General features: G+C 40.2%; 1 protein-coding gene across 7 annotated transcripts in view; it reads right to left on the bottom strand.

Moving 5' to 3' along the window:
* Positions 1–1,084: 1,084 nt before the first annotated feature.
* Positions 1,085–13,086, bottom strand: part of ASXL3 (ASXL transcriptional regulator 3) — a 128,897-nt gene continuing 116,895 nt past the window's right edge. For all 7 annotated transcript variants that reach the window (XM_035316560.1, XM_035316559.1, XM_035316558.1 and 4 more), the window contains 2 exons: positions 10,983–12,936; positions 1,085–8,316 (listed from right to left, as the gene is read on the bottom strand). In XM_035316560.1, the coding sequence (XP_035172451.1) occupies positions 4,621–8,316; positions 10,983–12,936 (5,650 nt within the window). In that variant the 3' untranslated portion in view covers positions 1,085–4,620. The remainder of the gene's footprint in view (positions 8,317–10,982; positions 12,937–13,086) is intronic.

Below are 13,086 nucleotides of genomic sequence, written 5' to 3'. Positions count from 1 at the left end.
TATGCACGTTAGGGATCTCCCCCAAAATCCTGTATTTCTCATGCACGTTTAGTATGAGTGGATTTCACATTGCTGTTATACTGCAGGAGTAATACTGCCCTATAAAGGCATAGAATGGCTAATGTCGAACAGATGTAAACATTCAGAATACTGACAAAAAAAAAAAAAATAAAAATACATACACACAAAAAACCCTGTACTGAAAACGTGAATTGTGTTAAATTTCCGTAAAGCAGAAAAAATATTTTACAGCAGTACAAGAGAATTATGGCAACAAAGTAAAGCACTTTCCTTGTAACATTCATGAACAGTACAAATACAACAAAGTTATTCTACGGACTAAATTATTCTTTAACTATCAAATATAGTACAAAGCGAAATATTATGTGCTATAAAAGAAGCAGCTCCTTAAATTAGACTAAAAAAATGCTTTTTTGTTGTTGTTGTTGTTGGTTTTACAGTGACAAAGCATGATGACTGAAGCCAACAGGATTTCATAGATTCAGAAACATTTAGCTACACAGGTCCATGGTAAAGCCACTGAATATTTTGTTGGTCTCCCCCCTCTCATGTCCTGCAGATCCCCAGAAGATGGCCGGCTGTGCTGCTGCCAGGAGGCTGTGGAAGTCATTCAGTGTTTGGAGCTGGGCCCTTCCCGTGTGTCAGCTAAAATGATCTCTGTCGGTGACATTTCTCAGCTTGTCTGGAGTGTTTATCCTGGTACTTCACCACACCTTGGAGAAACTGCTCAACCAGAGGCTACAATAACTATTCTGAAATTGTGCGTGTGTTTATAAGGGGAAGGGGGTGCAGCATAAGGTAATTTTACTTCAGAAATTGCATTATAAAGCACCATATGCACCAGCTGAAAAACTGGGCAAGGAATTTCAGGGCCCTGAAAAACCATCTGCACGTTCTGTAGCTTACCCTGACAACATGCACCACCCTCAAGAAGAAAGTCTATAGTACAGAGAATATACCTTTATGGCTCAACCTTGATTTTTGTCTTTTAAACATTATTTCGGTTACTAGACCTCAGCAGGTAAATAAAATGCAAACAGGGAGCATCCAGTTCACCATTTCTTTTTTTTTTTTTTTCTTCCTTTTTTTTTATTTTTTATTTTTATATTATTTCAAAGGGAATTTCTGTTTGGAAAATTAGTTCAGAACAGGAACACACAAACACACACACTGCAAATGCCCTAATGTTATCTGCATATCTCACAGGTATGCAATTAAAAAAAAAATACAGAGGGAGGAAAGAAAAAAGGAGCATTTCTCCCTCTCACCCAAAAGTGCTGCTCCAGGGGTAGTAGTGGGGGAACAATTTTGGAGTTTTTTTTTTTTTTTTTTTAAAAAAAAGGTAATTTATACATGCTGCATCGGGACACATACGCACGCACACATAAACACAGAGCATTGTGTTCTTAAGCAATTCTTTCACCACTTTTCAGTGCATAAACTGTTAACACCCAATGGTGCAAACTGCATGGTCATTAGAAAACAGAATGACATTGGGCCTGAAGCCTGGACAATTAAACAAACAAAAAAAAAAGGAGTCATTCAAAATTTATTTTGAAAGGTGACTGTGTTCTTCTTCGAAACCATGGGGTCACTTTTCCCCAAGCATTTGTGTGACATAAAAATCCAGGTAAGATTTTCAGTCCTACTAGGATTCAGTCAGGCTCCTATATCACCACAGTTGCTTTTCAATATTTCAATAACCTAAAAACTATTATCTGTAACAATACTTCATGACTGTAGCTAACTAATTGGTCAAATTTATTCCTGGTGCAACTCCAGTGACTCACGAATGAGATGAGTGGAACTGCACTATGGAAGTGTTTGGTCAGTGGTGTAATATAACATAGCACCATTCAGTCTAATGCCACTTTAAATAACATTTTATCATGACCTCACACATGCAAGTTGCAATCCTGATACAAAAATGACAGTATGACATGAATGAATTACCTACTACATTAGTCACACTCTTATTGTTTGAACAAAGTAATTTTTTTTTTTTTTCTGTGGCCGGAATTTATTTCTGTATTATGTCAGTCAATACAAGAAATAGTTTGAGATGCAAGTACAAAAAAATACTGACTTATGTGCTGTGGACATGAAAACCTGAGCTAGAAATAAGAATTCCCAGCAGGCTTATATAAACACAGGTTATTAGAAGTCTAAGACTGGTTGCTCTCTTCATTTTAAATAGAAGTATTCTACCTATATCAAGTATAAATACAATGCAATACAATTCCGATACAAAGGCTCCTCAAATACGAATTTGATATGCATCAACTGACTACACTCATGCTTATTCATGAGTATTTTCCAGTCACTATTTTTTTATTTTTTTTTTCACAGGAGCTGGCATAGCAGTGAATGTTAATTTTCATATGGTTACTTTTAGGTTTTTGCTTGGCTAGCATATCTTCCTACCAGAAGACGTGAAAGTGCTGAGAAGCCATTTTTTTTTAAAATCACATTTCATATTAAGGAGCACTTTTGTATAGAAAAAATATATTATTGTATCAGCAACAAATTTGTTAGTGTAATTATAAATGGCCTTTTTATCACACAGTGTCAAAAATAATATTGATATGTTGCTAATTACAATAAAAGAGAACATCAAGGTGCACCATAGAGCTTCCTATGACAGGAATGTATGTTGTAGATATTCCAGCTCACTTTTAAGACAATAAATGGCATTTATCATGTTTGTGAAAATGGTCCCACAAGAAAATAAATGTGGTTCCTCTATTCAGTAGAACCTCACTAATACCAGTATCAGGGAGACCATTTACAGCTGTAAGTAGAGACCAGTAAGTACACAAACCAAGATCATATAAAAAAAAAAGTATGGTGTAAAATGTGGTATACTGGTTTCCTAAATTTATTGACTTTCTAAATTCATTCACATTAATGTTTTGGAATGCTGCAGTAAATGCAGCATTACATACTTAAAATAATGCTGAAACCCAAACATTATTATAGCTGATACATTTGCTCTCTGAGAATAGTGGAAAGAAAACCAGTTTTCTTGAGCAGACTGTAAGATGGTTAGGTTAGTGAGGTTCTACTGTAATGGTAAAAATAACATTTCTCTCTGATGCTCACATTTGGGCAGACCCAACCACATATTGGCAGACGGACGACTTGCACTCCACATTTTGTTTTCTTGAAGTGGGAGTGAAAAAACCCAAGGTATTTTCATAACCCCAGCAACTGCATGTGCTTTAACCCTTTATAATATTTTCCTTATAGGTGAATAGGGCCCCATTTCTTTTTTTTTTTTTTTTTTTTTTTCTCTGCTGTTATGGTGGCTAACACATCTGGAACGCAGCTATACTCCTAAATGTAAATACAGTACTGGATAAATACCGAAGATTACTTTAAAGATGCAGTATCCCTTTAAAAAAAAAAAAAAAAAAAAAAAGCCTTTTTGCTTCAAATTTCTAAAAAGTAGAGTAAGGGGTCTGAATTCCTTTCAGGAAAAAAAAAATATATATATATATAAAAATAAAGTAGTGCTGTAAGTAGTTTTAAGAATGACTTTAAATGACAAAACTCTGAGACGTTATTTCGACTAACTCATATAATAGGAAAAATGACTGGTAATCTAATATTCACTCAGTACACGATTAGAATCTTTCCTTATTCATTCATCATAAGAACACCCCAATTTTAGGCCACAGAGAGGCTAAAACATCCAGAATCTATTACGTATGTCTGACCCCATATATATATTTGGGACTGACAAACCAAGTGGACAGATTAGCGAGACAAATACAAATAAAGAATATTTGAGTAGGAAACAGGAAAGAGGTTTCTAAGCCCCAGCAGAGAAGTTACTTTTTCCAGACTCTACTGAAGGCAATGTGATTCCAGTGCTGGTCCCACTAACCCATCACAGGTACAAATCTTTCTCAAGGAATCAATGAGAAGAGATGATAAGCAAGATTTCAGTTCCATAATCCCTGGCAGGCAACTGAGGAAACTCCTCTAGTGATGCAAATTCCTCCTTTATCACTATGTGAAGGGACGGACTTATTTTAGCCCTAATAATGGAAGTCAATTGAAGGAAACAATTCTATCAGCAGAAAAACTGCAAAGCAACTGAGAAGCTACCATGGTTGATGGCCCACACCTTTCCACCACACTGCTTAAGACAGGTGGTTGGTATTCAGCGTGCTATTCATTCTGCATAGCTACTCCACTTCGTGTTATTCTTCCACTGATCTTTAATCAGCAGGTTCTACCAACTATCAAAAAGTGGGGAAAAAATGTGCCGCACTTCGTGCAAATAAATACAAGCTAGGAACGACATGCATTAATGCCTTTTTGTCTCTTTTTCTTAAACACAACATGAGAACTCACAGAAGCTTCAGTGAAGATACTGACAGTTTTTTTAAACTAGTCCTAGAGGTTTCCTCTTCTTTCCTGGGAGTGGCACTCGTGCCGGAATAACTAAATTCTGAAAGCACCATGAGGGGGGAAAAAATAAAAATAAAAACCCAGTCAACTAATTGCAAACCGTCATTGGCCTACACCATTCCAATCCCTCCGTCCTGCTCGCCCACGCTGACAAGGGATACTGCATCTTTGACTCAGTCTCTACCGTACAACCAAGCAAGCTACACACAGTTTGGAAGGCCCTATGCAGTCATCATGACAGAAGGCTCCGCAGCCTTTGCACACAATCATGGCTTTCAGCCGGCAGGAGCATTTCAGTTCCAGTTCATCGGCATTGCTACTGTCAGCAAATTTCTGAACCGGCATCTGCGCGCTCTGGTTAGACAGGCCCGCGGCAGCGTTCGAGCCACTTCCTAAAATCCCAATCGATTTCTCAATTGCAGATGCTGCCCTTTTGAAGCTTGTGCTACCGAAGTGTATTGTTGGGTAACTTCCACAGAGCTGCTGCTGCTGCTGCTGCTGCTGCTGCTGCTGCTGCTGCTGCTGCGGGTGCTGCGTCTGTATTTTCTGAGCAGCAAGTTGGGTAAAAGGCTTCTGTGGCTCAGAGAGTAAATAGGAAGAGAAATCTGCATTTTTCAATGCAAATGCTTTTAACTGTTCTTTCACTTCGTTCTGATCATAGGAAGCTTGCTTCATGCCCAGTTCGCAGCTGCTGCTTAAACCTTCCTCAAAAGAAATGGGTTCAGATTTTATATTGCTACAGATGCTTGCTGGCTGAGGCCAACTAAGTCTTTTAGTGGTTTCCATAGTAACTGTCGGTTGTTTTTGATCAGAGGGGACGTCTGCATTTGGGTGAGGAGGGGGAGGAGGGGGCAGGGGTGGGGGCGGAGGGGGAGGGTGCACTAATGTTTTACTCTGGAGAGTCTGAGAGGCACTGGCAATGTCATCACCTTCCTTAATTTGAATACTGGGGGAAAACACACTTCCTAGCCTCAGCTGGTGAGCTGCTGTAGAAATATTCACATCTCCCAAGCCCTTCTGTTCCAGGTGTCTGCTAAAAGCAAACGCGTTGCAGCCAGGTGGGCCTTTTGAAGTAGTTTGCAACAAAGCTGCCGTAGGAATCGGGCCTCTTGCAGCCATGGACATTTGGTAAAAATGCTGTCTGTGTGAGGTACTAGCTTCTGCGTGAAAGCTGCCGTTTTTATCAATGTGAAATAAGCTCTGCTGGAAACTGCATGAAGGCAATGGCCTCTTCTGCTGCTTGATCTCCGGGCTGTGAGCGATGCGGCTCTGAATGGCGTGTTTGTTCAGCCACTCTTGTTTAAATGGCTGACCATGCCCTAGCTGGTTCATGCTGGAACTAATTACACAAGGAGCCACTTTAACATCTGTGTCCATTGACACCTTCCCAGGCTCACATTTAATTTGAGCGTGTTCCCCTACAGTCCTGGCCATCCTCTTTTTCGGATGGTTTTCACGCTTTCTGATTTGTAGCGGGGCTATGCTGCCTGCTGTAAATCCTTTACCATCTGGGTTAGGAGAGTTGGAAGGATGCTCAACAATATTTCTCTCGGACACTGCTGTTTTACATACTGAGGTAGTTTGCAAAGGCAAGGGAAGCCTATTAATTTCTAGTTTGGCTCCTGATCTGGGCTGCGGCAGCACTTTCTCTAAAGGCAGATTGCCTTGCAGTAATTGTGTCACTAAAGGATTGTTGGCCTCCACTGATGAGAGGCGACAGCTTGAGCCCCCAGCACTTGTGACTCTTTTTAGGGTCTCTGTGGTAAGAGAGAGGGAGTCTTCCATGGAATCCGCCATGGGCGCCTTGACGGTCTGCGTCGGCTGTGCGCTCGGGGCCATTTCTGCAGGCTGGGCCGCCATTTCAGGGCCTGGGAAGTCCTCCGTGTCCATCCTGAAGCACTTGTCAGACTCGGTGGTTTCTGATTTAACAGGAATAGCAAGGCTCGTCAAAAGACTCCTGGACTGCAGTTCTGACATCTGCGTGTAACTGGAAGGTTCGGTTTTGACACTTTTTAAGCAGTTTTGCTCTGCGTATTCCTTATGCTTACTGGCATTAAGATGGCTGACCACTGGCTGGTCTGTGCTCATTGCCTCTTCATCATGCCAACAAATTCTATTGTTAGTGTTATACTGACTGGCACAGGCAGCATCTGCTTCATTTTTAAATGCCGAAGGACCTCTTAACTGCTCAGCAAAACCTTGGCTGGGAGTAACCACCTCAATTAATTTATCCTGGGGAGCAAGAGGCACTTCTCGAAGACTTGAACAACCTGCCTGCAAGTTCTTGCTGTCTTGCTTTGTAATGGTGATAAAGCTGGAAGTGTGCTCAAGGCTTTCATTGGAAACTACTTCAGGCCTGCTTATTACAGACACCTGAGGACAGGTTATACTTTGTAAGGCAGCTTCTGTCCGTACAGGTCTGCTCTGCAGGTCAGTGCTGTTCTCTGCATTTTCAATAGAAGAAGAAAGTGACAGACTGGAATTCAGATTTGTAGTGTGGTCAACAATGACTTTGCAAGGTATAGACCTATTCATGGCAGTTTGCGTATAGCTCACCGGCTGAGATTTACCCGAGAGATCCATTCGGCTTCGTGCTCCAGAGCTTTTGTCTAAGAGATCAGCGTTTAATTTAGTAGCATTATCATAGGAGCTTATCGTCACCATGTTACCAGTAAACATTGAAATGGGTGGCCTCGCAACAGTATCTGCTACTGCAACAGCCTCACTGCAACTTAAAGCTGACCTAGCGGTAGTGTGGATGGAGACAGTGCTTTGCTCGTTACACCCAGTTATGGCTATCTTATCAGAAGAAAATCGGCTGGTAGTCCCCACTGGTGGAATCAGTACAGAACTACCAGGGAGATGATTTGGCAAGTTATTTGCAATAGATGAAGCTGGCACAGTGGCATAATGACTGGAGACTGCATTGTTCGCATTGCTACTTGGTATTGGCAACCTTTTGTCATCGATGGAATTTGATAAGACCGTACTGTCTATGGAAACTGGTACGTTACTGTTATCAATACATTTTGGTCCAACGGCTATGCATGGAGTATCAGCCCCCTGGATGGATTTCAGCATATTTATATTACAAGCTGAAACTGCTGTGTTTGCACTGTCAACAGACATTAAAACAGAGGATTTATCAACAGAACTTGCAAAAGAAAGTTCTTTAATTGCTCCAGACATAGCAGTGCTGCAAACAGACACAGAGACTGAATTTTTATTATAAAGCACTGGCACACTGTTACTTTCAGTAGAGGTAGATGAAATAATTTTCTCACACAACTGTGGCATAGGTATATTCTCATCAGAACTGTGAACGGGTATCTCAGTAGCAGTTTCTGGTAATGTAGCTGTGTTAAGTGACTGCTGCAATAAAGCGGTAGTCTCACGGTGATGAGCAGACTTGTTGCTAGGGGACCTGCAGTTAGGATTAACTATAATGACACCAGTAGAACCTTCAATTTTTGTATCAGTAGAAGCTGGTATCTCTAGAGATGAGGTACTTTCCTTTGAGTTGAACTGTGACTTTGATTCTTTATTAGTCTGGAGTAAATGAGCTCTGGCTTGATGCTTTGCAAATAGCTTGGCCTTTGTTTGCTCCTTGATGTGTGCCAGTGTTCTCGTCTTCCCACCTTCGCATGGGGTCCCCATTGCTCCAGAGACTATGCTTGCAGCTGCTGCCACGGCTGCTGCAGCTGCAGCTTCTCTTTGGGCTCTTGCTTGCTGAGCTCTTGCTTTGATATCCGCAAGAGTTCTAGCCCCAGTGTTTCTTCCACTGCTGACTGACGTACTTGGGGAAACTCGAGGTTCTGGTTTTGAAACAGGTTGGCTCTTGATAATAAAAGGTGGTCCAATTTTTGAAAGCTGAATCTAAAGGAAGAAAAGAAAGTACAATAATTTGAATGAGATCATCAATTTTCTACAGTCACCATCTGTCTCTTAAAAGGGTCAGAGCAATGTAATGAAGGAAATTACCACTCAGTGCAGCTGGACAGAAAAATGCTAAAAAGTAATGATATTTACACTGCAGTATTTTATCATCTTCCAGCATGAATATCTGACACCTGTATAAGCCTACTCACACTGATCCTTTTGACAGGAAGAAAAATTGAACTGGATGACAACATGATGCTTATCTGACACAATTTGTCAGACCTGTTTTATCTGCAGTGTATCTAACTGAGAATATCAACAAGCGTGGTGCACTGATACTGGGGAAAGTGGCCACTACTGAGCATTTGGAGCAAATGTGTGAAAAAGCAACAGTCATGTAGTGCCTTTACTCCTTGTTCTCCAATGACTAAGCCATTAGGAACTGCCAGTCTTTCCTTATATATCAGGTGACAAATCTTGCCTTTGGATAGGATGCAGCAGTATCACCAGTGAGCCTGCTTTTCATGTTACACAACAGAGCAGTTTAAAGTAGCGGTATAAAACAAGTGAATCATCAAGGATACACCTTTCCCTTCCTCACTCACAGTTTTAAGAGACCCACTTAAGTACATCCCTGGGATACCTCCTACACTTAGTGTAGGACTTGGTGGTTACTGCTATCACTTCTCTTCCAAAAGGATCTGAGAAGAAAGCTAGGTAGTTTTTGTAACTAAAGTAGTCATATGGTATGACAGGAACTGAGAGCCTTACAGCACAATGATTTAGGAGAACTGGGGCTCTTTTTTCTCTTTTAATAACACAGCATAGGGGGTTATTGGAGAGATAACCCAAAAGCTAAATATTTGTTGCATTAAAAAATAAAATCCTAGAAATGTTTGTCCAAAATTGTTTTTGGAAATGACTGACATATTTCAGTATCCTCATTCACTGGCTGGAGGCTTAAGGGAGATTTGTTTGATATGACTGTGCAAGACTGATAGTATCTGATTTTCCTTAAAAGATCAGTGAAAATTGATTTAAAGACGGTTTTGTAACATATAACCATTTTTATGGCACAGACCAGGGCAGTGTCTCTTCACACAGACGAACTGATGGGCTCATGTGGAGGGCTGGAATACTTCACTCTTACTAGCAGTTCAATTTTATGCTCATGCCTAATACTGTGAGGCTTTATGAAAGCCTCTTCCAAGGAAACTGGAATGAGATTCATTTCATTTTATTCATGCCACTAAGCACCCATCAGAAGACCAATTTGGTTATCACTTTTTTTCAGATGTCACATTACGTAAGTCATTATTTTTAACTAATGTCTTGCATCATCATATTTCCTCTTCCGCTGTTTAACAGTTCAATTAAAATTTATATTAACATATTTGCTCACAATTACTTCAAAGCATCCTGCTTGCTGTTTCAGTAGCATTTTTTTTCATTTTCCACTTTGTATCACCAGAACTGCTAAAAGTATTTGATTGTTTTTCTTATTATAGTCAGAACTTTTTTTCTTCCCTAGTGATCCACTTTCCTTTGTGTTTAGAAAATGGTTAGAATTCATTAGGCTAGACAAAGACTGTCCAAATATGAAATAATATCACTAATTTCAAAATAGACCATCTCAATTGCATCACTGATCATAAAAATAAACTAGTTGAAATAAGCTGCTGCAATAATGATTAAAACAGTTAGCCTATTTGCCCTCCTGGCCACATTAACAATTTTCTGTGATTGCAGCAGTTAAAAATAAATGCAGAAAAGGACATTTCTGAATAATCAAGAACTAGTATTGCCGAGTCAGTGGCTTAAGTTCAGCAAATTGGATCTAAAACTTGGCTGATGACATAATGTAGAAAATTAAAAGGGTCAAAACACTGCGACTATGTGACTAAATCTGTAGATCCCCCTGTTTAAAAAACAAACAAACAAACAAACAAACATTTTCAACTAGAATATACTTTCTTCTTACACAAAAGAATGATACATATTAACAGTTTGCTTAGCTGCTGTATCTTTTTTATCTTTTGCTTTGCCATCAGTAGCTATTTATACATATCAGATACTTCCTCCTGATGGCCAGGTCGCTGCTTCTAATTAATTCTGTAGTGGAATCATAATTCAGCCTATCCCAAGCCCTGGGCTTGCAAAAGGAATTCCACCTATTGTGACTCTAAGTTCTCTGGCTGGATTAAGGCACTGTTTTTTAATATATTATTATTATTATTATTATTATTATTATTTTATTTTATTTTATGTATTTTTATGTTTTTATTTCTCAGTAATGGGTACGGTAACATTTGTGATTCGTGCTTGCTGAAGAAGTCATCCGTGGTAGAACAAGCAGGCAATACAATTGGGCAATTAGAAAGAAAGACAAGTAGCACCATGTAAACAACGGAAGCTCTTGAATTAGATTAAGCCATAGATCCCAGAAAGCTTTCCCTCACACAAAAGCTGTTTTGTAGCTAAGACCCTGGCTGAACAGGTATTTACATCAGAAGTAATTTGGAACGGTAGGAATAGTAAAGTAAAAAGGTCACTACTAAGGCCCCCCGCATCTACACAAAAAAACAACGTGCATTGTGTCTGCATGCAGTCAGGAAGGAGATAAACTTTTAGTTTCCGAGCCGGCTATTTTTGAATTACTTTACCTTAAGAGGTGGAACTCGGGGTTCTTCTCTGAGTGGCTGATCTTTCTCAGAAGGACTTGTTGATGAAGCATTACGATTAGGCTGATCATCATCTATTCTAGCTCTCTTCTCTTTGCAGATTCCAAAACCGTGCTGTTCTGCTGTTTTCCTCTTTGGGATCTCTGGGTCTCTGCTTTCATTCCTCACTTCAGGTGATTTTGTGGGTTCTAATGACTTGGAAGAATGTGAACTCTCCAGTCGGCTTTGGCTGCTGCCTGTTAGCTTGTGAGATTTACTTCTGCACACTTCGGAGAACGAAGATTTCTCTAGAGATGAGGTATATACTTTTTCATGTGTCTTTGATGGAAGCAGCTCGATACTTTTGCCCACTGATCCTTCTGGTAAGACAGCTACCTCTGATGGCAAGAGCGTACCTTTCTTGTCACCTCGTTGCTGAATACTGTGATTTTTAATCGTGATCACCTCTGGAGAGGAGTGGTCTGGGATGGAAGCAATGTAGGATTTCTCCATTTCGGAATGTGACTTACATGGCTGATGACTGAGGTTTTTGCTTTGGGGCTCTTCCAATACTGAAGTATCAGGTACAATTGTTAGTGGACCAACTTTCAAATTTTCAGGTGCACTCTGAAGTTGCTTTGGCTGAACAACAAAATTCTCTTCTTGAACCACCTTAGGAATGGTGGAGCTTTCTTCTTTCAAAGGGGGAAGGGAGTCTTCCAACAGACATGGTGATTTTCTTTGTTGCAAAATGAGTCTTTCATTGGTTGGGGAATTAGAAACTGGAGATGTTTCTGATGGAAGAGGCAAACTATTTGCAACAGATGTTTCGGAAGTCAGAAGAACAGAAGATACTGAAGATGTTTCAGATGTTAAAGGTAAATCAGACATTGGAGATGTTTCTGATGTTAAAGGTAAATTTGAAGCTGGTGATGCCTCTGATGTTAAAGGTAAATTAGACATCAGAGATACTTCTGAGGTTACAGGTGAGGTGGACATTGGAGAGATTTCTGACATTAAAGGTGTATGCAAGTTTTCATCAGTGGCCTTTTGCTGAATATCACCTTCAATGTTTTCAGTACTGGACACTTCAGATGAACAAGCTGTTTCAAGAGATGCTGGAGTACAGGGTTCCTCTGAAGTTGACTGAGTGTCTCCTCCAGGAGACGCAATACAAACACATGGTCCTTCTGGACTTCCAGAGGAAAAGGAAGTCTCAGAAACACAAGCATTCTCAGATGATTGTTCCTCGGGGTCACTTTGAAGCTCCATATCCACTGCAATGCCCCCACCAGTGAACAAGGAGCCTTCCAGACCAGCATTTTGCATTTCTGGAGCAATTAGCTCTTTTGCAGACTCAGAATCCTTCTCTGCTGTATCACTGACAGAGTTTGTGGATGAAGCTGATCGTGCTGGTGATACACAATCCTCCAGCTGATCTATCACAACTGACATGTCCTCCTGAGGGCATTCTGACTTCAACTCCACTTTAATTTCAACGTGAGATACAGTATCAGTTACATCATTCATCATGACACAGGACTCAGTGCTGTCTGCAAGCTGCACTGCCTCTGTTTCTTCATTTGTGCCAGCTGGACTTACTGACTCTTCAGAAAACTCTTGCTCTGTTTTATGGTTCTCCTCCTGGCATTCACAAATACTTGTCTCAACCTCTTCTGCAATCTCCTCCTGAATGATTGATTCTTCAGGTATCAGTATATCCTCCGAGTCTGCCATTAGATCCTTGACAGGAACCTGTTCCGTATTACAAAGAGGTGGACAATACTCTTTCTCTGGTAATGGTGAAATTTTAGTTCCTTTCTGCTCATGGTCTTCAGTGGTTGCTTGCTTAGAAGGACCAGGTGTGCCAGAAGATCCACACAAAGAATTGCTTTCATCTTCATCGCTGTTCTGCACTGCCGTCAGTTTCATAGATTCTCCTCTTGACATTCCCAATCTAAATAGAAAGACGCAAATTAAAAAGGCTTTCTCATCACAGACATGCTAAAGGAATAGGATCACCTTTGTCATCCACATTTTCCATTTACAAAAAGGATATACTATCTAGTTGTGGTGGTTTTTTTTGGTGTTGTTGTTTGTTTAAGTG

The sequence above is a fragment of the Oxyura jamaicensis genome, chromosome 2 (genome assembly GCF_011077185.1).
Source record: "Oxyura jamaicensis isolate SHBP4307 breed ruddy duck chromosome 2, BPBGC_Ojam_1.0, whole genome shotgun sequence".
Classification (NCBI taxonomy): domain Eukaryota; kingdom Metazoa; phylum Chordata; class Aves; order Anseriformes; family Anatidae; genus Oxyura; species Oxyura jamaicensis.
The sequence above is the reverse complement of the archived record's forward strand: the minus strand, read 5'-3'. Positions and strand labels throughout refer to the sequence as shown.